The following is a 23,867-nucleotide window of genomic DNA, read 5'->3' on the forward strand; positions in this document are numbered from 1 at the left end:
AACTATGTTATTTTCCTTTTCAATTTTATGTTCTGTATTTTATCCAGATACGGTATCAGTAAATGACAGATAGCATAAGACACCAAAAATTAAGAAAAATAAAAAATTCCCAGTTAAAAAGTATGAAATAATTGTCTTATGTGTTTGGAATTCTGAGGAAGGTTTGCACACCCTAGTAGTAAGAAGAGGATCTTCAGCTTTCTCTTGGCCATTGATTATTCGTAATTTTCCAGATGGGCTGAGTTGGTTGGCTCCAGGCACTGTTGGGATGACTTTATAAGACTCTGCTATGTGCTGTAGCCAAACCATGTGAGAGGAATGAAATCAAGGGCAAAGTGTGCAACAGGAGACGCTTTGGAGTTCTGTCATTAAATGATATATGAGCACCTAGAAATAACACATATATTCTCTTGTATATTTCCTATATTTATAACTTTGCTCTTTCTTTTGCAGTAAGGGCACTTCAAAGAATTCACAGAACCAGAATTTAATGTGGAAGATGGCATTTAATGGCTCATGCAGTAGCATTTGCACATGGAAGCCCAAAAACCTGAAAGGAACATTTCAGTTCAGAGTAGTAGCTGTAAATAATCTGGGTTTTGGTGAATATAGTGGAATCAGTGAGGATATTATATTCGTTGGAGGTATGTTATCATGTCTGTCTATATACTAACTTATTACACAAAGGTTCAGAGGTAAAGATAAGTGAATTCTTAGCATTAAATTGGGTGAATGTATAACTTCACAAATCTATCATTGAAACTATTGAACTATTCATTTCATCTGATGTGATCTTCCTAAAACATCAAGATCGGCATGTCCTTTTTCTCCTCGGTAACAATCAGCTAATCGTTAGTGCCCACCACATCAAGTCCATGTTCCTAGATGGATTTCCAAGGTTGTCCACAGTCTGGTTTTTATCCAGCTTTATTATTCTGTTCCTGGTACTCTCATCTGCTACACAACAGGCCTGAAACTCTACTTCCCGATATCTATATCTTCCACTGGGTAGCCTATTTGTGTTCATAACACATTACCTTTCTAATCACATAGGCTAGAAATCTCAGTACCATGTAGGATTTTCCCCTCTATTCGGCCACCAAGGTCTGTTGATTTTATTATCTTGATTTCTGTCTAATGAGTTTGCTTCTTCCTATTCCTACTTTGACTTTCCTAATTTAAGCTACCATGTCTAGCCTGTGCTCTTGGCTTAATCCTACCGCTGACAGTTAATCCAGCTGAAGCACAGTCTGGATCACTTCACTGCTCTCTGAAATGCCTGAAATGGCTCTCCATTCACTGCCTTCAGAATCAAGTACAGACCTTTCTGTGGCACTTAAGGCCTTTCGTGACTTGCCCTCCGATTGTGGTTCATCTTTCCTGATATTTATCCTTATGCTGTAGCCACGTCAGACTGGTAAAAAACTTTCATGACACTGGGTCCTCAGCCTTTGTTTCCCTCAGCCTAGAATGCAGGCTTGTACCACCTACCACTTGTCCTTAGCTGGGATTTCCTTTCTCTCACTTTCTGTCAACTGAAATTCTTCTCATCCTTCAAGGCCTAACTTTATTTTATTATTATTTAAAAATATTTTTTTATTAACATCTTTATTGGAGTATAATTGCTTTACAATGGTGTGTTACTTTCTGCTTTATAACAAAGTGAATCAGTTATACATATACATATGTCCCCAAATCTCTTCCCTCTTGCATCTCACTCCCTCCCACCCTTCCCATCCCACCCCTCTAGGTGGTCGCAAAGCACCGAACTGATCTCCCTGTGCTATGCGGCTGCTTCCCATTAGCTATCTATTTTACATTTGGTAGTATATATATGTCCATGCCACTGTCTCACTTTGTCACAGCTTACGCTTCCCCCTCCCCATATCCTCAAGTCCATTCTCTAGTAGGTCTGCATCTTTATTCCCGTCTTGCCCCTAGGTTCTTCATGACATTGTTTTTTCTTTTTTAGGTTCCATATATATGTGTTAGCATACAGTATTTGTTTTTCTCTTTCTGACTTACTTCACTCTGTATGACAGTCTCTAGATCCATCCACCTCACTACAAATAACGCAGTTTCATTCCTTTTTATGGCTGAGTAATATTCCATTGTATATATGTGCCACATCTTCTTTATCCATTCATCTGTTGATGGACACTTAGGTTGCTTCCATGTTCTGGCTATTGTAAATAGAGCTGCAATGAACATTCTGGTACATGACTCTTTTTGAATTATGGTTTTCTCAGGGTATATGCCCAGTAGTGGGATTGCTGGGTCGTATGGTAGTTCTATTTGTAGTTTTTTAAGGAACCTCCACACTGTTCTCCATAGTGGCTGTATCAATTTACATTCCCACCAACAGCGCAAGAGGGTTCCCTTTTCTCCACACCCTCTCCAGCATTTATTGTTTCTAGATTTTTTGATGATGGCCATTCTGACCGGTGGGAGATGATATCTCATTGTAGTTTTGATTTGCATTTCTCTAATGATTAATGATGTTGAGCATTCTTTCATGTGTTTGTTGGCAATCTGTATATCTTCTTTGGAGAAATGTCTATTTAGGTCTTATGCCCATTTTTGGATTGGGTTGTTTGTTTTTTTTGATATTGAGCTGCATGAGTTGCTGGTATGTTTTGGAGATTAATCCTTTGTCAGTTGCTTCATTTGCAAATATTTTCTCCCATTCTGAGGGTTGTCTTTTCGTCTTGTTTATGGTTTCCTTTGCTGTGCAAAAGCTTTGAAGTTTCATTAGGTCCCATTTGTTTATTTTTGTTTTTATTTCCATTCCTCTAGGACATGGGTCAAAAAGGATCTTGCTGTGATTTATGTCATAGAGTGTTCTGCCTATGTTTTCCTCTAAGATTTGATGGTGTCTGGCCTTACATTTAGGTCTTTAATCCATTTTGAGTTTATTTTTGTGTATGGTGTTAGGGAGTGTTCTAATTTCATTCTTTGACATGTACCTGTCCAGTTTTCCCAGCACCACTTATTGAAGAGGCTGTCTTTTCTCCACTGTATATTCTTGCCTCCTTTATCAAAGATAAGGTGACCATATGTGCATGGGTTTATCTCTGGGCTTTCTATACTGTTCCATTGATCTATATTTCTGTTTTTGTTCCAGTACCATACTGTCTTGATTATTGTAGCTTTGTAGTATAGTCTGAAGTCAGGGAGCCTGAAGGCCTAACTTTAAATGAACCCATTGTGATGCTTAACTGCTGCTCCTTAGGCAAAATGAGCTATTGCATTTTATACACACACAGCCCATTATTCTATACAAAACTGACATCATTCTTATTTGCATTATAGTTAGTTATCTGGAGAAGAGCTCAGTAAACCTTTTCTGCAAAGAACCAAATAGTAAATATTTTAGGCTTTCTGGCCTACATTCAATGATCTCTGTAGCATCCTCTTTTTTTTTTTCCAAATAATATATATAAATATTTTTTAATTAATTAATTAATTTTGGCAGTGTTGGGTCTTCATTGCTGCGTGCCGGCTTTCTCTAGTTGTGGTGAGTGGGGGGCTACTCTTTGTTGCGGTGCTCGGGCTTCACATTGTGGTGGCTTCTCTTGTTGTGGAGCATGGGATCTAGGTGCACGGGCTTCAGTAGTTGTGGCTCACGGGCTTACTGGCTCCGTGGCATGGGGGATCTTCCTGAAATAGGGCTTGAACCCGTGTCCCCTGCATTGGCAGGCAGATTCTTAACCACTGTGCCACCAGGGAACTCCTTCAAATAATATTTTTAAAATGTAAAAATTATTCTTAGGTCATGAATAGTACAAAATCAGGCTGCTGTGACCACATGTGGCCTGCCTGCCATAGTTTGCCAGCTCTGGTCCACATGTCTGTCTCCTCTGCTCAATGAAACTATCTAAGAGCAGGTACCATGTTATCATGTTTATATTCCTCAGTTCAGTACTCATGGAATTAAATGTACATGAACATATTATAGAAGAAATAATACTCCCAACCATATAGTGCGTGAAGACTGAGACTTCTTTGTCCCAAATTCGCTAAAAAGATTATACATGTTTCCTCAGCCATTTTAAAGTAGAAGACGGGGTGGGTATATCCCAATGATGTATTGGTAAACCAGATCATTGGAAAAGAAAAAAAAATAAGAAGAAAACCTTGATTTTGATTTCTCATGGTGTAAATACTCTCACCATGATTGATTTCAAGCTACCGATGGTTTAACAAGTGGCTTGCAAAAAATCCAACAGGAGCTAACTCTGGCATATCTGGCATATCACTGAGACAATCTAGTTTTACTCTTTGAATTAATTTCTTTTTCTCATTTATTTTATTAGATGGTTTTTGGATATCAGAAACAAGCTTTATACTTACTACTATAATTGGAATATTTGTGGTTGTTACAATCCTATTGACCTTTGGTAAGTATAGTAGATTTAGAAATATAGGTAATAAACTATTTATTTGATCATATTACTTGATTTAATCTCTGGGTTGATTTAATTTTTCACATGAAATAAATTTATAAAGTTCACAATATTACCTTTGGCTATACTTCAATAACCACTAACTCCTGTGAATTTTTTTTTCTAATCTGGGGTAACTTTTATGAAAAATAAATCTGTATTTACACTTCACAGTATACTTTAGATAAAACTACTTGCAAAGTCACCAACTTTAGCCTTCCTTAAAACAGTATTACAGATTGGCTATCTAACAAGTGTTTTGTGACTTATAGTTTGAAATAAATAAAAGAAAAATGACTCTGGGTATAAAAAAATTGTTTTTTTTATAGGGAAACCAGTGACAATCCTTGGTCGGGATAGTTTAGGTCTCCAGGCAGACAGCCTGGTCTAGAATGAGCAGGGCCTCTTGCAAAAGATCCATTTCTGCCTTATAGCATTCAATACTCTCTCTTGCAGATGTCTGGCCTGCTTGTTTCCAATCCCTGCTCATTTGTAAATGACCAGGAAAGCAGAAGAATTAGGTTAGATAGATAGGAAGCTAGCTATTTCCCACCACTCATTTTATGCTAATGTATTGGTCTTAAAAGTCTTTTTTTTTTTTTCTCAAGATTTAATGATGAGAAAATACAGTGACAACTCCCAAAAGGATGATTAAATATTGGACCTATGGGGTTACCATAGTGGATCATACATCCTGCTTCATTCTTATTGTTTCAGCATAATCATTATCCCCAAAATGTTCTGGTTTGGATTATAAGATATATGGTCACCCTGTCATTATTAACGTATGAGTCCCTGACATGCTGAAACATTACAAAAGAAGACATGATATTTACCGGAAGAGAACACTCAAGCGCATATTCAGGAAACAGTAGTTTCTTTTTTTTTTTTTCAAAAATAGGGGAAAGTTTAAGGAAAAGTTACAAACATAAAGTTGAACTCTCAGGATAAAGAAAGCCAATATTTTACTAAGTGTTCTAAATCTATATTCTTCCCAAAACTGATTGGAGTCATAAGCTATTAGAGAGCACATTGAAACTTGAATTGAGATTTCTCTTCAAAGATTCCACACCAGACAATATATGGAATATGTTATTTCTTCAGCTCACTTGGAAAGCTAAATATTTCAGCTGACCCTGCCAGGATTTTAAACTGTGGTTCCAGGGAGTCTAAGTATTGCACAGCTGATGTTTGTGCCACTAAGCCAGCCCCCTCCAGAATTATGCATATGACTGCAGTATATTTGGCAGTTGGCATATAGGCTTGACTGTCTGCTTTCCTACTGGGAAGGAGCATTACATGAAGAGTCCTTCATCTGACCTTTGCCTGCCTACTTGTACATCACCATTGTTTAAACCCATAACTCTAGTGGATGAACATGAGATAATTTCAGACAAGCTATTGTGCTTTCAAGACATCCTATGGATATCTGACTTTCGCAGGACTTAAAGGTCTTTATTGTACTTGGAACTCACAGATTTTTGAGTATAGGTAAGCTAATTTGGTTCTTTTGCTTTTAGTAGCAGTGTATGCGGTTTTACCGGTAGGATTATGCGAGCGCATGAGAAAAGATTGAATTATTCAAATAATGAAGACAGCAATTGTTTAAAAATTTGTATTGTGCAGAGGGCTCTCATCAGTCATACTTATAAATACAAAATTGAAGCAAGGGTTTTAAAATAAGCATCGACAGCTTTCACTTTGGTGAGTGGTTATATCTACTGTGCAACATGAGCCTGACGCTGGGAGCAAAGGAAAATAAACTGTAAAATACAATTGCTGATCTCAGGAGCTTGCCATTTAATGGGGGAGGTAAGACATACCTGTACGAAAAGATAAATAGCAGGATATGTGTTAAACAGCAATAAAAGGAAATAGGAAATGTAGAAGACAGTGACATAGCCATGCTGACTGAGAGCCACAGTTGGTCTTAGAAGTTCAGAGATGAGAGATCAACAGAGGTTGCAGAGGTCTCGGAAGGCATCCCTGAGGATGTGGGGCCTCATTCTGGGCCTTTAAAAATGAAGAGGGATGGTAAGAGCATTTCAGGTTTGAAGAATTGCATTAGTAAAGGTACTTAAGATCTCTCCCTGTTGTGTGGTCCCTCAGACAGAATTTCACTTGCATAAAACTCTCACCTGTTGGGTACTGAAGCTACTATGGAATAAAGTTCAAATTTTAATCATCATCTCACAAAGCATCCTTGCTGTTTTCAACTTCTGAGCCAATATTCTAGTATTGATGGGCGATCTTAATGATATAATTGTATTTTAATCTTCAAAAGATATTACTTATGTTTCATGATTATAAAAATGATATTTGCCCATTGTATGAAGAAGACAATACAAATTGCCCATGATCCCACAGCTAGGGAGGATCACTGCTAACACTTGGTAGATTTCATTCTAATAATTTTTCTATGTATTTGAGTATGTGTATTTTGAAAAACAATGACTATACACTCTTGTACTCTGCATTTTAAAATAAAGCATGCCATTATATTGAAAGCATTCCTCAGGTCTGCTGAGGAGTATAACCTGGACATATCTGGATTCAGAACTGAATTTGTTCACTAATAATTATTATGCAAGTTTGTTTTGGTTTATTTTGATTCTAGTTTATGGGTGATTTTGAGAAATAAGTTCTGATATTAAGTTGCTTCAACTTGTTTATAACAGCAATAAGAAATATATTAAAATTTACTCTGAGAAGTGAGATAAAATGTGATGTGGTATAAGTTATGTGTTTTTATATGGCTTTGTACCTGGATTTAGTTATTCTATTATGGGCATATTTTTTCAATCAAATTCTGTTATTCTATCAATAGTGTTCTTCAGTATAAACTTTAAAAATGTATTGTTAGCATTTCCTAAAGAAAAAGAAAGCAATGTTTCATTTTGTAAATTATGATCTTTTGTCTTTATAGTCTGGCACAGAAGATTAAAGAATCAAAAAACTCCCAAGGAAGGGCTGACGGGTCTCATAAATGAAGACAAAGAGTTGGCTGACCTTCGAGGTCTGGCCGCTGGAGTAGGACTGGCGAATGCCTGCTATGCGATACAGTATGTAACCTGGGCCAGCATTACGGGGCACCTAGATGGAGAGAGGGCAACTCTAAAGAGAGTGCCCATGCATGCCACGTTACCCAGGACTGTCCTGCTTTATGCCCATATTATTCTGGCATATTCAAAAGTAACATCCCCTTTCACTCTCAAATGTGACCTGGGATGGATGGTAAATTATGTTGTTATCCTATCCTAAGAAAAATAAACAAAAATTAGTTGTTTTCTAGTGTCTTATCACATAGTTTGAAAGTCAGTAAAACAAGGAGATAACTACTACGTGGAAGGGAGTAGATGGTAACATGATTGATTCAACTGGAAGAGAAGAATTCCAAGGTCTCTTGTGTGTGCTATTAAGTCAATTTTATTGTTTTCAGAAATTCTATGGTGATTGCCTACAAAACTTCTCTAAAATAGATGAGGTTTGAACTTCCATTGTCCTCATAATTAAAGAAAATATTTAAATGTCTCATTGTACAAGACACTATGTTATGTTCCACGCAAAAAGGATTATATGGCCATTGGCCTTGCTTCTAGAAATTTATTTAAAGACATAAGAACACAGGATGTGAAGTAGACACAGAGGTGACCTAAATCAGCTTTTCAGAAGTGACTTTTCCTGGAGAAAATACACAGCATATTTGATGTTCAAGATTCTCTTTTAAAATCTCAAAGCATTTTTAATGCAGATGGATTTCCTTCCCCTCATGATATTCCAAGTGAGAAGCTTGACTTTCTAAAAGTTAACCTGATGGACATGGAGTAATTTTGTGGTCATAGTAAATTTTGTTTTACATGAGAGATCAGGTGTACGAAGTAAAGCAAAAGCTTTTGAGATCATAAGCCCAGCTGTATTTATTACTAATTTGCAATAGCTTTTGACACAAATTGGTGACCCGAAGAAATTAATAACTGATAACTTTAACGAAACAACTACAGTAAAAAGCCTTGAGGCAGTGCACACACAGGCATGCTATCAAAATGAAGGTGCCTAGAAGTGAAGTAACATGTTCTGTCTGGGTTTTGGAAGAGAGAAGGAATATTCTGGATGGTGGAATAGGAAAGGAATAGGAACAGACACATCACTATGTCACGTTGAATGCACTGCAGTGTTGCAAAACCATAAGATTTCTCTTCCTCTTTCTCATACTTTTTCTCTCTCAAACACTAACACCAACACCCACTCGTAAACCATATGCATTTTGGGAGACCAAACATATTGTTATTTTCCAGTACGCTTCCAACCCAAGAGGAGATTGACAGTCTTCCTGCCTTCCCTCGGGAAAAACTGACCCTGCATCTCTTGTTGGGAAGTGGGGCCTTTGGAGAAGTGTATGAAGGGACAGTGGTAGACATCTTAGGAGCTGGAAGTGCAGAAACCAAAGTAGCAGTGAAGGTAATGCTGATCTTTTAACTCCTTGACTTGTTATGTCAACATATTTACAGGGACTTACATGGATACAACTATGATAAAAGAGGAGTGTTCTTGATGGAAAAGATAACTGGGAGAAGGCAGAAACCTGGCCATGGCTACAGAAATCACATTTCCCCCCCATTTCCTACATAAATTCTGTTATTAACAGTTACCTCTGAGGTTACTAATTAGCTAAGACCTGGCAGACAGTCTTTCCCTTCAAATATACCATAAGAGAACTGGGGTGCTAGGTGCTAAGGCAGATAGTAAATATTTTAGGCTTGCTGGCTAGATGGTGTCAGTTGCAACTACGCAACTCTGCCATTGCAGTGTGAAATTAGCCACAGTCAATATGTGAATGAATGGGTGTGGTTGTGTTCCAGTAAAACTTTATCTATGAAAACGGAAATTTAAATTTTATATAATTTTCATGTGTTATGAAATACTCTTCTTTTTTATAACTTTTTTCAACCATTTAAAAATGTAACAAGTTAATTATACCTCAATAAAGCTGGAAAAAGCAATCCCACTACTGGGCATATACCCTGAGAAAACCATAATTCAAAAAGAGTCATGTACCACAATGTTCACTGCAGCTCTATTTACAATAGCCCAGACATGGAAGCAACCTAAGTGTCTGTCAACAGATGAATGGATAAAGAAGATGTGGCACATATATACAATGGAATATTACTCCGCCATAAAAAGAAATGAAATTGAGTTATTTGTAGTGAGGTGGATAGACCTAGAGTCTGTCATACAGAGTGAAGTAAGTCAGAAGGAGAAAAACAAATACCATATGCTAACACATATATATGGAATCTAAGAAAAAAAAATGTCATGAAGAACCTAGGGGTAAGACAGGAATAAAGACACAGACCTACTAGAGAATGGACTTGAGGATATGCGGAGGGGGACGGGTAAGCTGCGACAAAGCGAGAGAGTGGCATGGACATATACATACTACCAAACGTAAAATAGATAGCTAGTGGGAAGCAGCTGCATAGCATAGGGAGATCAGCTAGGTGGTTTGTGACCACCTAGAGGGGTGGGATAGGGAGGGTGGGAGGGAGGGAGACGCAAGAGGGAAGAGATATGGGAACATATGTATATGTATAACTGATTCACTTTATTATAAAGCAGAAACTAACACCATTGTAAAGCAATTATACTCCAATAAAGATGTTAAAAAAATAAACCTGGAAAAAATAAAATAACAACTAATAAAAATGTAACAACTATTTTCAGATCATAAGCTGTACAAAAATAGGTAACAGGCTGGAGTTGGTCCACAGGCTGTAGTTTGCTGACCCCTGGACTACACAATTATTCATCATGGTGTATTTGATGATGTAGTTTTAAGGAAGCCCTGGATACACTCTCATATTTTTATAAAACTTTCTTTTGATCAAAGGATGATGACTCTTTTATGTAATTGAATAATATCCTGATCACTGCTTGTTAGGAATTTATTGCTTTGAGAGTGGGCTATACAGCCAGAGAAGTTGGCAAAATTTTCTCCACTTCCAATTGATAGCATTTAACAGTCTTTCACATACTCTAACCTCAACTGGTTTAAACAAGTGTTTCTTTTTCTTAGATAACAAGTTGACTTCTGGCTTTGGTGTAGTACTGTGTCAGGCCAGAGCCAGTATATCTGAAATTCTCTCAACTTTCTACATGTATGGTGCCTCATGGTCCCAAGATGGTTGCCAAAGGATCAAGCATCACATCTTCATTCAGGACATGGAGAGGGGGAAGGATAGTGTTAGATGTATACGTTCAGGAAAGTAAAAGTTCTGCACAAGCCTCTCTCCCCCTCAGCAGTTTCCCCCTTACATCTCTTTGATGAGTACTGAGTCATATGACCAGCCCTGTTTGCAAGGGAGGCTGGAGAATTGGAGAACACAGTTTTTTATGATAAGGGTGCATATTACAAAACAAAACAAAGATTGTCTCCATTAACCCACTGAGCTCACGGAAATGTCTGCTATACTGATTCCTGGCTTGTTTTTACATTGCACAGACTTTGAAGAAGGGCTCCACAGACCAGGAGAAGATTGAATTCCTGAAGGAGGCACACCTGATGAGGTATCAGGGCAGCTCTAAAATAATTTTCCCTTGGTATGGGTAGGAAGCTCTTACACGTGATTGGTGGATTTTTAACATTCAAAATGACCTGACATAACAGATCATGCCCAAAATAAACATGGCTGAAGTTTAAAAGGAAATATGTCTGGAGTGACAAGTATTCTATAGAACCCAGTCTTCTGAGCCTGGTCACAAGCAGTCCTCAGGCAGTCCTTTCTTTTACCTTCAATAAGAAGCATGTCTTGCAAGGGATTTCTGAAGCTGTTCAGCTTTAAATATGCTTATGTTCTTCTAAATGTGTGATAATGGGTCAAGTAGACCAAGTAAGGGAGAGTTCTCTTAAGTACAGTGATGTCAATGAGAATATCCCTGGTCTTGGTAAACTTGTCTTCAAGGTTAGAATTAGTTGATGGTCATGAAAACTACTCAAATACATCTTAATACACCCTGAGGCAGTGGTTGATCAGGTCCCAAGTTGTGGGTTCTGATTGCTAGATTGGGGCTTATTTGCTTTGACCTCTTGAGCAAACATTTGTAGCCAAACCTGAGTGTCTGAATTGTTTCTCTGAAAGGGAGAGAGTATTTCATACTTGTCATGACCAAAAACATGATGTTCTAAAATATTTTTCAAAGAAGGACATTAGTTAAAATTACTTTCTTTTCCAGAACATAAAATGCTTAATATAAATATAACTTCTTCTAAAACTCCCTCTGTTCTATCCACATGCCTTGGCCACTAGGGGTTGCAATATTACCTCTGTAAGGCAGGCATGCAGCCGGGTTCTTGGAAAAGGAGGCTTTCATTTATTAAGAGGAAAAAAAAAATCAGGGTTTTGAAGGAAAGCAGAAATAAAGAATTGTTCTATTCCATAAAGATCCTCACTAGATTTTTGTCGTTGTCATGTTATCCTGCCTGTCTCTTTTCGCCTTCTAGTAAGTTTAATCATCCCAACATTCTGAAGCAGCTTGGAGTTTGTCTGCTGAATGAGCCCCAGTACATCATCCTGGAACTGATGGAAGGAGGAGACCTTCTTACCTATTTGCGTAAAGCCCGGATGACATCGGTAGGAAATGGGGTCCACAGTATTGGTTATGTAATGCAGATGACCTATAAGTTCGTCTTACTTTCCTTTAAATTCAATAGGCTGCAGTTTGGGCTGATGGTAGAAACTTAGAAGACTTCTGTCAAAAAAATTCTTATATTTCCTTCATGTTGGATTAGTCAAACTAGAACCCTGGGCTAATGTCTCGCACTTTCTGGCTATCTGAGCCTGCTCTTAGTATCTAATGGAAAAATAGGTCCCTCCCTGCCAGAATCATGGTTTCTGAAGAACAGAGAATGTGTGGAGTTTCTCTGTACTTAATCTATCTGCCTTTCTGTCCCAAATTGAAATTTCCAGCCCTTAGTCTTACATCTCTCCCAGCTGACTTTTCTGTGTGGATTTTCACAGGCGTCTCAAACTTTGGCCAAAACAGAGCTCTTGATTTCATGCATCCTCCTTCATGCCATCCATCTAGTTCCTTACTTTTCTTTTCCTACAACCATGCTAATAGGTCCCGTCCACTCTAGGGTCCTGCTAACAAAATGCAGCCCCGATCCATCCTCTCCATGCCCGCAGTGCCTAGAGCAGCATCCAGCACAGTGGATGGTGTAAATACTGTGGCACGTGTGGGGAATGAGGGCCGGGGGTCTCAGCACCTGTGGGAACCTGCTTTTAGGTCTCAGGTGAGAAACACCTGAGACAAAACAAGTAACGAAAATTTAAATGTGTAGTTTTTAAAATTAAAGGTTTTATTTCTATTGAAATAAATTTCTATTTCTATTTATTTCTATTTCTATTGAAGTATACATTATATAGTTAAAAAACTGAAACATATGACAAGGTTTATGGTGAAAAACAGAAGTCCTGTGCTCTATCTCATCCCCACATCCCAGGCCTCTGCTCATTCCTTCTGGTGTTTACCTCCACTTTCCTAAACGCTCTGCTTATACTGCTGCAGTATAAGTGAGTTTTCAACCTTGGGGGAGATCTATTGACTGCCTACTGCAAGAGGCAAGGATTTAAGCTCTTAGTCACGTACCAGCCTGACCCCACCAGCTCTACACGCAGAAAAACTCTGCTTTCCCCATCCTCTGACAGTTACCCCAATTTGCAGATGAATCAATATTGCAAGTTTATGTTACTATGTCTATTTAATTATTATTTGCTAAGTTACTCAAATACTATGATTGTGGTTCTTCTCTTGAGTAGTTTAATAAATGCCCCCCCCCTCGTTTAGGTTTCTATATTCCTAAACTCTGACAGAATTGTAACCCTTCTCACAATATGGGTATATATATGAGATAATCCAGCTCCTCACTATATTTTTCCTGGACACTTCTCTCCTAGAGTTGATACAGGCGCTTGTCCTCTGGTCTCTACAGAGCTGTTACCCTAGGGGTTTCCTTCACATGTACCTTGGTAATTTCCATATTGGACCTTTATTTCCTCAATTCCATGGCTTCTTTGTTCTGTTTTAGAAAAGAGAAAGCATGCAAGGCAAAAATCTTTTTTTTTTTTCATTTTGAGGAACTGTTCTTCCCTCCCGCCCCACACTTGATTAATAATTTGGCTGGATTCTAGGTTGAAAATCCCTTGTCCTCAAAAATAAAATTCCTGCCTCTTTGTTTTCTAGCTTCTACAATTGCCTTTAAAATGTTTTATGCCATTCTGATTCCTGGACATATGGTCAGTGACTTGCTTTTTGTCCTCTCTTTGGAAAATTTTAGGAACTTCTTTTTTTTTCTTTTCCTTATAAATTTATTTATTTAGTTTTAGCTGCGTTGGGTCTTTGTTGCTGCGTGCAGGCTTTCTCTAGTTGCTGCAAGCTGGGGCTACTCTTCATTGCAGTGTGCAGGCTTCTCATTGCAGTGGCTTCTCTTTGCTGCGGAGCACAGGTGCTAGGCACGCGGGCTTCAGCAGTTGTGGCGTGTGGGCTCAGTAATTGTGGCTTGCAGGCTCTAGAGTGCAGGCTCAGTAGTTGTGGCACACGGGCTTAGTTGCTCTGTGCATGTGGGATCTTCCTGGACCAGGGCTCAAACCCGTGTCCTCTGCATTTGCAGGCAGATTCTTAACCACTGCACCACCACAGGGAAGTCCCAGGAACTGCTTCTTATCTGTGGTACATTTTACTCATCTGGACACTCAGCTTGGAAAATCATCCCTTTTAGTTCTGGGATTTTTTAATATTATTTCTTTGGTAATAAAGAAAACTCTTTGTTCCCTTTATTTCCTTGTTCTAGGAATCCTAGTAGTTGGATAATGGTCACCTTTGTTGTATCCTTTTCTTTTATTAGCTGTTTTCTCTTATTTTCTACTCTTTGTATTTTTGCTCTCAATTCTGGTATATTTCCTTAATTTTTTAATAGAATTTAAAAATTTAATTTTCCATAGACTCATTCTTATATTTTGACTGCCTCTTAAAATAGTATTCTGATTTTTCCATACATGCAAAGTCTTCTTTTATCTTTCCTAGGATACTAATCATAGTTTTTTTTAAGTGTTAATTTGCTTCCTGCATTGTCTTGACTTCCTTTTTGCCTCATTGTTCTGGGATCTGTTTGTAATATGAGAAGCTTTTCTCAAATGTTTTGTAATTTGTGACTGGTCTTCATATTTAATAGGGAGACCTAAGAATTGGAGCCTATGTCTGTGGCAGCTTCCTTTTGGTTGTCAGGGGGGACCCTGATGTTCCGCTGGGGTCGCCTGATGACAGCACCTGGATGTCTTCCCTGGCATATGCCAGTTTCCCCAGAGAGGAATCTGCTGGTCTCCTGCCTGGGCAATAAACGCCTGAGCCTCAGTCAGGGAGTCGAGTCGGGGAGGAGGGCTGGAGGTCTCAAGGCTCAGGATGAGGATTCTCATTTAATTCCCTTCTCCATTTTTAGCACAGCGCCTTAGTATGACTGGTATCTTTGAACTTGGAGTTGCTCTGGTTCTGTGTGTGTGTGTGTGTGTGTGTGTGTGTGTGTGTGTGCGTGTGGGTTTAGCAGAGGAAAGCCTGCTGCTGCTGTGGGGTGGGGATCTAGGGTCTACTTAGCTCTTAAAACAAACTTTTAAATATTCACCTTGCTTTCAGTCCTGCCCCTCAACCCTGCATTCAGAGATACTTGCTACCTCGAATTCCAGAGGGTTTATGGGGTTCTATAGTGAAAAACATCACTTAATTCTTGTCTTCTCCCTCTGCAGGCAGCCAGCTTTCATCTCTCTTGGCTCTGCTAAATGACCACACCTCCACCTGCTTTCCTTCCTCCAAAAATGTTTCCTTGCGCTCTATCTATTCTCCTGATCTGTTTATCCTCTTGAGATCACAACATTTCCTCTATAATGTCATTTTAGTAAGGTTTGGGGAGAGAATAAAACTAAAATGCATAAATTCAATTCCTCATCTTTAACAAGAAAGTGCCTCTGTAGATTTTTTTTTTAGTTTTTTGTGGGCGAGAGAAGAGACAATGAAGGTGGACTAAAAGAACTCACAGAGCTGCTTTTCCCAAACTACTCTTATTCAGCCAGTGTCCTAGTGGTTCTGACGACTGGTTCTCAAGTGCACTTCAGTTCTTCCACTGCCTTTCCTGCTGGCTACCAAGGCAGCGTCCATGATTGTCTCTCTTGCCCTGACCTTATCGGACAGGGTGCCCTTAGGTGCTGAGTGCCAGAATCAAGGTGCGGGGTCCACAGCGGAGGGCCATGGGCTCTACGCCCCCATCAGTCTAAGGTCACACGGGGCCAGCCGCCTCTCCACAGAGAGTGCTACAAGCACCCTTCTCCCCATCCCCACTCTGAGACTGTTTTGTTGGGTTGAATGCATAAGGATTGACTGCAACTGGGTTTATAAACCTTAGTCTGGTCCTTCATTTTTAGGACTCAGTTTCTGCATCGTAAAATGGAACACTGAATCCAAAACTTTTTCGGCTTCTTTTAGCTTTGATATTCTAAGATTGTAGTAAGATAGAAAAAGGGAACAAAAAACCCTATCTATCAAAATAATACAACTACACAGCCAGACACAATTCACTTCATGAAATTTTTGCCGGGTATTTATTTTACGACAGTGGAGGATGTGGCTCTTGCTTTCAAGGGCCCTGCCACATGGTAGGGTGGGTAAGTCACATATGAATGAATCATTTAAGGTAGAAAGAGGGAAGACCCATTAGAATGGAGTAGAGAATACACTGCTGAAGCACAGAGGAGAGAGAGATGATTTCCAACTGGGGAGATGAGAGAAGGCTTCACGGAGGAGGTCTTCTGTTTGGGACACAACCAAGGTGCGAGATAGAACAGTTTCTGAAACTACACTGATATGAGTTATATAAAAGGCTTTGACTAGGGATGGACAGAGATGGAGGTTCAATATGTCTGGAGGGTTTGGCAAGAGAAGACAGGTGGTAGCCGAGGGCAGCATCTGGGGTTAAGGAGACCCGACATGGGGTAATGAAATGTTCCAATAGGTTGTCACAGGGGCTATTAGGAGCAAGTTACAATTAGAGATTCAAACAGGCAGGCAGCATTTGAAAATCTGTCAGCAAGGAACAGGGCACTAGCCACCAGACTGAAGTGCAGGAGTAGGATCCTCTGCGAAGAATGTCTTCAAGAGTAGAGTAGGTTTTGCCAAGGGCAAAGCAGGATTCCATTCACAGAGGAACCAATGAACCAGCTGAGACACAAGGCAGGGACTCAGACACAAGGCTGTGAGATGCGCATCTAGTGGACCTGAACAGGGCTGCAAGGGATTGATTCTTGGGAGTAAGGCTGAGTTTAGTTTTAAGACATAGGTGTGGTTGAGTGGGACCATGGCAATGTTGAGTCCCAGAATTCAGGATTCTTCCTACTTTTTGGTACAAGACATGAGCTTGTCAGGGGAGTCAGAGGGAACAGCATTTAAGAGCACCCGTCTATGAGGAATCAAGGGATTTCAAGGTTGTGAATCCTTTGAGATGCTCATTGAAGGATGTGGATGGAAATCAAGAATACGGAGGGCATTCCAGGAATGATAGAAGGAATAATGAAGAGAGGTTGAGAAATGCAGAGCAGGTATAAGGAACTGCAAATGGCCCAGTGTGACCAAAGCACAGATTGTGAGAGGAGAATCTATGGAAAATAAATGGATGTAAAGAGAGGCTGGTGCAGCCTGGGGCTGCCATGGAGGCTGTGCTCAGGAATCTGTAATAGACTCTACAGGCAGTGGGTCACAACAAAGTGAGCTAATTAAAACACAGGAGGCTGGAGACATGGGAAGTTTGGGAAGCATCAGATAGGGATGATAAAGGCTTGAAACAGGGTAATTGCAGGGAAATGGTAAGGGACAGACAGTATATGAATAGAGCCTCCAGGAAGGAACTTTGAATTTTTTCCATATGGTACTAATAAAAACTTCAACTGCTTTGTTCACGTAGAAATCATCGCAGCCAGTACAGGCTCAACTGTATATTTGTGCTGGCTCTCTTAGATGAGAGGCGTAATCTGTGACCTTGAAATAGAGTATTGCTAACAATTTCTATGGGGCCCATATGGAGAACAAGCCCATTGTCATGACTGACATTATAGCGTGACATTGGGCCAATAATTAAACTGATTAAACTATCATCATTACTGCTAATGAGAACAGCTACTATTTATTAAGTGCCTGTTATGTCCCAGCTAGATTACATAGTTTATCTCAGATCTGACACAGTTAGTATTATTGTTCCCATTTTACATATGAGAAAATTGCTTAGTGAATTAAGCAATGTGAGCAAGTTCACACAGCTTGTAAGTAGCAGAACTAGGTTTTAAACTAGTCTGTTTGATCTAACACCCTGAGATCTTTCCAATAAAGATTCTACATTGCTTCTGCTTCCTAAAGAGAGTCTTATTTATGTATATTTTGGTAGAAAGCATATAAATGTAGTTCTTTTCCTCTTTGTTGGAATTCTTTTACCATAACTAAAAATTCCTTTAAAACGTCATATATATATGTGTGTGTACATGCAAATATATGTGCCAAAAATATACATATATATTTTGTGCAAACTGGAAAAGTGCCTGTAATTTTTCTTTTATTTCTTACAGTTTCACGGTCCTTTACTCACCTTGGTTGACCTTGTAGACCTTTGTGTAGATATTTCAAAAGGCTGTGTCTACTTGGAGCAGATGCACTTCATTCACAGGTACAGTGACATTCTGGATAAAGAGTTCTTATGAAGATTGGCACAATAATCACCTGTAGTTAGGGTAGAATATACAAGATAATTGACATTTTCATTCCTTCAAAATAGCAATAGTTTCTGTTAAAATGTCTCTTCTCTACAGACCTCCTAGTGTTACTTGTCTGATCTCTGGAATTTTATTATTATTATTATTATTAGTATTATTATTAAAGTATAGCTTCTGCCATAGGGATCTAGCAGCTCGGAATTGCCTTGTCTCTGTAAAAGACTATACTAGTCCATCACGGATAGTGAAGATTGGGGACTTTGGACTCGCGAGGGACATCTATAAAAATGATTACTATAGAAAGAGAGGAGAAGGCCTGCTCCCTGTTCGGTGGATGGCTCCAGAAAGTTTGATGGATGGAATCTTCACTACTCAGTCTGATGTATGGTGAGCTTAACAGGACACAGAGAAACGTGGGCAGAACCATCCAATGCCCGAGCCAGAAGGGATCTTAAAAGGTCATCTAGTCTTGTTTTTTACGTGAGAAAACATAAGACCAGAGAGGTTAAGTGATTTGCCTCAAGCTAAAGTGAAAGCTGGTGGGCAAGGAAGGGCTATTCTTGGGTCTCAACAGTTTATACCTCTCCCTCCAATTAGTTTTGATCCGTTACCTTACTGGTGTATGTGGAATAGATCCATTTATTTCAGATAGCTCACTACTCTCCACAAGTGCAGAGGCCATGACTAATAGGAATTGGTGCCTATGAATTAATGTCCAAGTATGTGTCCAAATGCCTACTATTTTGGGATGTTTGGTCATTAATTTATACACAAAATTTAAATCATGGATCTCAGAATGATTAGGACATGAGGGAGGTTTGGAGAGCTCTTTATTATTTGAATAGAACCCCTCATTTTTGCTTATTGACCCCAAACTTTTGATTAGAGCTGCTCAAAATGTAAAGATTCATCCAATAACTTTTAAGCTGGACTGGACCTCTGCAAAACTGGGGATGAAATAAAGTCGGTCTTCAGTGTTGTCAGTTTATATTCATGCCTTCCCTCTCCACATTTACTAGCACTCAAACTCAGGAAGAAAGGTTTAATGCTTTCTTGCTCACCCCTAGTGTGTTTGCATAATGAAGCTATGGAAGCCATAGGTAATGGAGGTCCGCAGTGCAGATTCAGCCAGGGAAGAGGAGCACAGTGTGTGTGTGTGTGTGTGTGTGTGTGTGTGTGTGTGTGTTTGTGCCCCCACTAAGCCTTCCTATCACCTTTGAAGTGTTGCTAGTATGCAGTTGCTTGTTCTCTTTTTCTTGAGGTCAACTTGCTTTTAAGTCTCCCATTTGCCTTTTATGGGGCCAAAAATGCCAATCACAAAGTAGACTCTGATAGCCCCAGGAATAATTATGTTGGAAAAACTACTGTAAACATGATGTTTCTAATATGTATAATTAAAGCAAACTCTTTAATATCTTTAGGTCTTTTGGAATTTTGATTTGGGAAATTTTAACTCTTGGTCATCAGCCTTATCCGGCTCATTCTAACCTTGATGTTTTAAGCTATGTGCAAACAGGAGGGAGACTGGAGCCACCGAGAAATTGTCCCGATGATCTGTAAGTTAATCATGTTCCATAAGTACCCAAGAACAAAAACATGTGCACAGGCAATCACGTGCCTCATTGGTATGGTATTTTTAAATAAAAACTGAATCTATATATTTGTATATCTTATGTAAAATGTAAATTATTGTGGCACTTAATTTACTAAATACATGATGGTTTCTTTTTATTTATATATGTACATGATATTTCATTTCAGAAGCAAAATCTAGAACAGCAGAATATGTTTATACTCTAGGTTAAGAGAATTCTAATAAATAAATAAAAGCTCTTTGTGTATATGTGTGCGTGTGTGTGTGTGTGTGTGTGTGTGTGTGTGTGTGTATTCACATATATACTCATTTCATTTTGGAAGATCTAATTTGACTAACATCTTAACCTGCATATTAAAAGGTTCTATTAACTAGGAATATATTGTTTAAAAGTTGGATTGCTTTTGTTGATAAAGCTGATATTGGGATATAGTACTGCTAAAAATTATATAGGTTGTTATCTATTTATGAACTTCACACGAAGTGGCTACATAAGGATTAGTGACTTTATCAAATTGATCCTGGCAACTATTGAATTCTAATAGATTTGTGATCCTTGGAACAGTAGGTGATTTTGATCTAATTATAAAGGAAAAGCAAGCCAAGTAATTTTGCTGAGTACTAATCTACCTTCTTGTGAACAACCTTGGCAGAAATATCAAGTCTTGACACTTTTTCTAAGAGGTGTTTTACCCAAGAAATTTCTAAAAGAACATATAATCAACAAGTATAAACTCCTCTGTTGTGTGCACTACACCATGCTAAGGACTGTATGGAATACAGAGGTGTTTAAACCGGAGCCACGCTTCTTCAGCATCTCTGAATGTATTTTGAAAGAAAAGACACACACATGGAGCAGCTGGATAACAAGCCAACATGTAATAAAGTGCTAAACTGCGTGGTACAGACAAGTGCAAAAGGAATTAGCAGTATGCGGATACACACCATGATTGCACTGCCTTGCCTATGCTGTGTTATTTAGAGGATTATTCAGACTAGAGCCAAAGATGATTAAGATCGGGGCACCTTGGCTGGATGTTCTATGCGTGAATGTTTTTGTATTATTTAAATCTTCCAGCTAGAAGAAGATTGGAATCACTGTCTGTTTCTGTTTAGCTCTTATAGCCTCTGGGATATTTACAGAAGGATCAGTTATACACATACCTGAACAAGTTTGGTGGCAGTGTCTAAAAGTATGACTCATGATCCTTTTGGGGCAGATGGGAAAACTTCTAGAAGTTAGGACTAAGAAAGTTATACAAAATTTGAAAAACTTTAGTCTAGGGCTTGAGGAAAAAAACCCAGCATACCTAGGTATAAAATACATTTTAATTAAATAGTTAGCAAACTAATCACTGTTTTGCATCTCTTACACATCTATTGACCACTCAGAAAATTTCTCCCAAATTTCAGTTGCACGAAATTTTCCTTGTGCTGTTAGAATTCTATTTGGCATATCTTCCCCTCTAGAGGGTAATGTACCTCATCATAATTAGGCTCTTTTTTTGGATAGGCACTCTAGCAATCAGTCACTGAATTATACGTTTTGACTTATGTGTTCATTTATTTTGTTTGGGGAAGAGGGAGGTGGATAATTAACTGCCCTATTGTGGAGAAGAAAAAGGCGGGTATGTTGAACTTTGCTCTATCCAAAGGTATCCAAAAATTCAATTAGAAGGAGGAGAAAGAAGGAGTGCTAGAAAAGTTCTAGAAAAATATTCCTGATTATAAGTGGAAAAAGATAATATTCTATATAATTTTACCTTGAATAATTATTCAGTTGGATACATTATTGCTCTAATTTTATAAAAATATAGTTTCCTTGAAGCTAAAATTTCCATTGCTGATTTTGAAGTTCATTTGAACATCAGTAATTAAAAAGTGAACAATGCTCCAAGCCCTCTAAGGGCTGCATGCTCCAGATCCCTAGGAAGGGTTAACGACCCATGGCCAACCAGCAAGACAAGCTGTGCTAAGGAAACGGAGCTCTCAGCGATGCCATTCAATCTGTCCACGGCCTTAAGTTGTCACGATAAAGATTAACTACTCTCCTTAGAGTACAGAGGGAACTGATTTTTATTTGAAGCAGTTCTCGGAGATCATAGGCCCAGCTTAGAGGGTTGAAAGTCTGTGCTGAGCCAGGCTGCACCTTCTATTCACTGCTTAAATACTCAGCACCTGGATGCACTCCGGGTCAGGTGAGTCCATAGATGGCTAGCTATTAATGGAATGTGAGAGTTCAGAGCATTCCTGCCCTTCTTTCCATAGCCTGGGATGTACGGTGCAAAGCCCAGCCCTCAGCATTCTCTTCAGCCTTTAGTTTGCACAACAACCATAGCACTCTCAGGAATAAACGGGATCAAAGGGCAATCTACATCAAGTGAGAGAGCTCTTTCACAGGTATCACGGGGGCAACTGAAATGACTGGAGAGTCTCTCAAATGACGGAGGCGACAATGGGAGAACATGGAGGCTCACCACCTTATTTTTACCCCTTAAGAATATGTATACCTAGACGTTAATTGATGCTAACTGGGTCTTTCCGGGATTGGGTATTTTAAAATCTGTATTTTACGTGCTGTGCTTAAATACTTATAGAAACTCATCCCCTTAATACTGAAAGATGCCATGGAGTTTTCAACTGTTGAATTTCAATTGCCTTACGAATCCAAGGATTTTACTCATAGAGACTATTAATGAACATGGTTAATGAGGTTGTGCTATTGTGGAAAAAACTGAAGCAAAGAGGAGTAAAGGGGTTGGCATAGTGAGTGGAAGAATTTGAACCGGAACACTTAGCTAAATGAGACATTTCAAGTATAGTGTGTATCTGTTTAGAGGTAGAACAACCAGCCCAGGTAAATTTTAATAAAAGTGAAGGAGCTGTCAGTTTATTTAGACTAATATGCTTGAATATTTGTAACTATAACTTGGTACAAGTATTTAATGCATGATACTGAATTGTGACAAGTATGTATTTGTAAGGAAAGACCCCTATGCCAAAGATACAGTTGTTGTTAATTTACCTGAAAGATATGCATTTTTTAGGATTGATAAAATTTTAAAAGCCTAGTCATTTATTCCATTGTCAGCTTAATGCTGTTTAAGAGCACAAGTTTTACTCTTTACTTTTAAATGACTACTGCTTTATAGAGCTCCTCTTTTCTTAATCTAGGGCAATCCAGTGCTCATTTGGCCCTGGATAGTGGGAGAGAAAGGTTTTAAATACCATCAGGTCAATTGTTTTTGCCATCAGAGAGTTAAGAGTAATGATGGACTCAATGTAAATTAAAGCCTCCATAGATGAAAATTAGGAATATCTGATTAAATAACTTGCACAGATTTAACTTTTGGAGGGGAGTGTGAGTGGGTGAAGTACAGAGTGGCAAAGGGGCGACTGTATGGATGGCTTCTCTCCCCTCTCCCTCCGTCCTCCTCTCGCTCCTTCCTTCTCACTAAATCATCTCCACTAAGTGTCTTGAATACTTTGTAGAATGAGGTGGGATATAAATAAATAAACTAGAAACTTCATAACTGAAATATGACAAGTCTTGAGAGATTCAGTGTATCCTCTGGCAGTATCTCAGAATCGCAACTTTCTTTTTGGAAGGGATAGGCTCCCTGTGGCAAGTTACATTTCACTTTCTCCTCTCACCTCTTAGGACAACCCTAAGATTCCCATCAAGATTCTACTTTAACTACTGGTTTAAACTCCATGATCGAATATCAGTTACATGATGTTATTTCAGAGTCGAATTGTCTTTCACCGAGTTCTCTGTCATCCCTGTTTCTAAATGTCACAGATTATAAAGAAATACGTAAAAGATTAGGTTCTTAGCGATGATTCTAATCTTTAAAAAATAAAGCCAAGTTTGGCACTCCATATCCAGAACGTAAATTCTTTGTAATATATATGAAAAGTCATCAGATCAATACTGAAAAACAGACCAATATTAGGGTTCTCCCTGATACTCTGATATTGAGTATTAACTCTGACCTGAGGTGCTTGCAAGAATGAAAGAGATGGAAG

The 23,867-nt window shown here is 38.8% G+C and overlaps 1 protein-coding gene across 2 annotated transcripts in view; it reads left to right on the forward strand.

Moving 5' to 3' along the window:
• Positions 1-23,867, forward strand: part of ROS1 (ROS proto-oncogene 1, receptor tyrosine kinase) — a 112,535-nt gene that overhangs the window by 76,480 nt on the left and 12,188 nt on the right. For both annotated transcript variants that reach the window (XM_060030557.1, XM_060030556.1), the window contains 9 exons: positions 454-644; positions 4,317-4,400; positions 7,372-7,507; positions 8,741-8,903; positions 10,948-11,012; positions 11,947-12,076; positions 18,101-18,198; positions 18,428-18,631; positions 19,666-19,800. In XM_060030557.1, the coding sequence (XP_059886540.1) occupies positions 454-644; positions 4,317-4,400; positions 7,372-7,507; positions 8,741-8,903; positions 10,948-11,012; positions 11,947-12,076; positions 18,101-18,198; positions 18,428-18,631; positions 19,666-19,800 (1,206 nt within the window). The remainder of the gene's footprint in view (positions 1-453; positions 645-4,316; positions 4,401-7,371; positions 7,508-8,740; positions 8,904-10,947; positions 11,013-11,946; positions 12,077-18,100; positions 18,199-18,427; positions 18,632-19,665; positions 19,801-23,867) is intronic.

Source organism: Delphinus delphis, chromosome 14 (assembly GCF_949987515.2).
Source record: "Delphinus delphis chromosome 14, mDelDel1.2, whole genome shotgun sequence".
Taxonomy (NCBI): domain Eukaryota; kingdom Metazoa; phylum Chordata; class Mammalia; order Artiodactyla; family Delphinidae; genus Delphinus; species Delphinus delphis.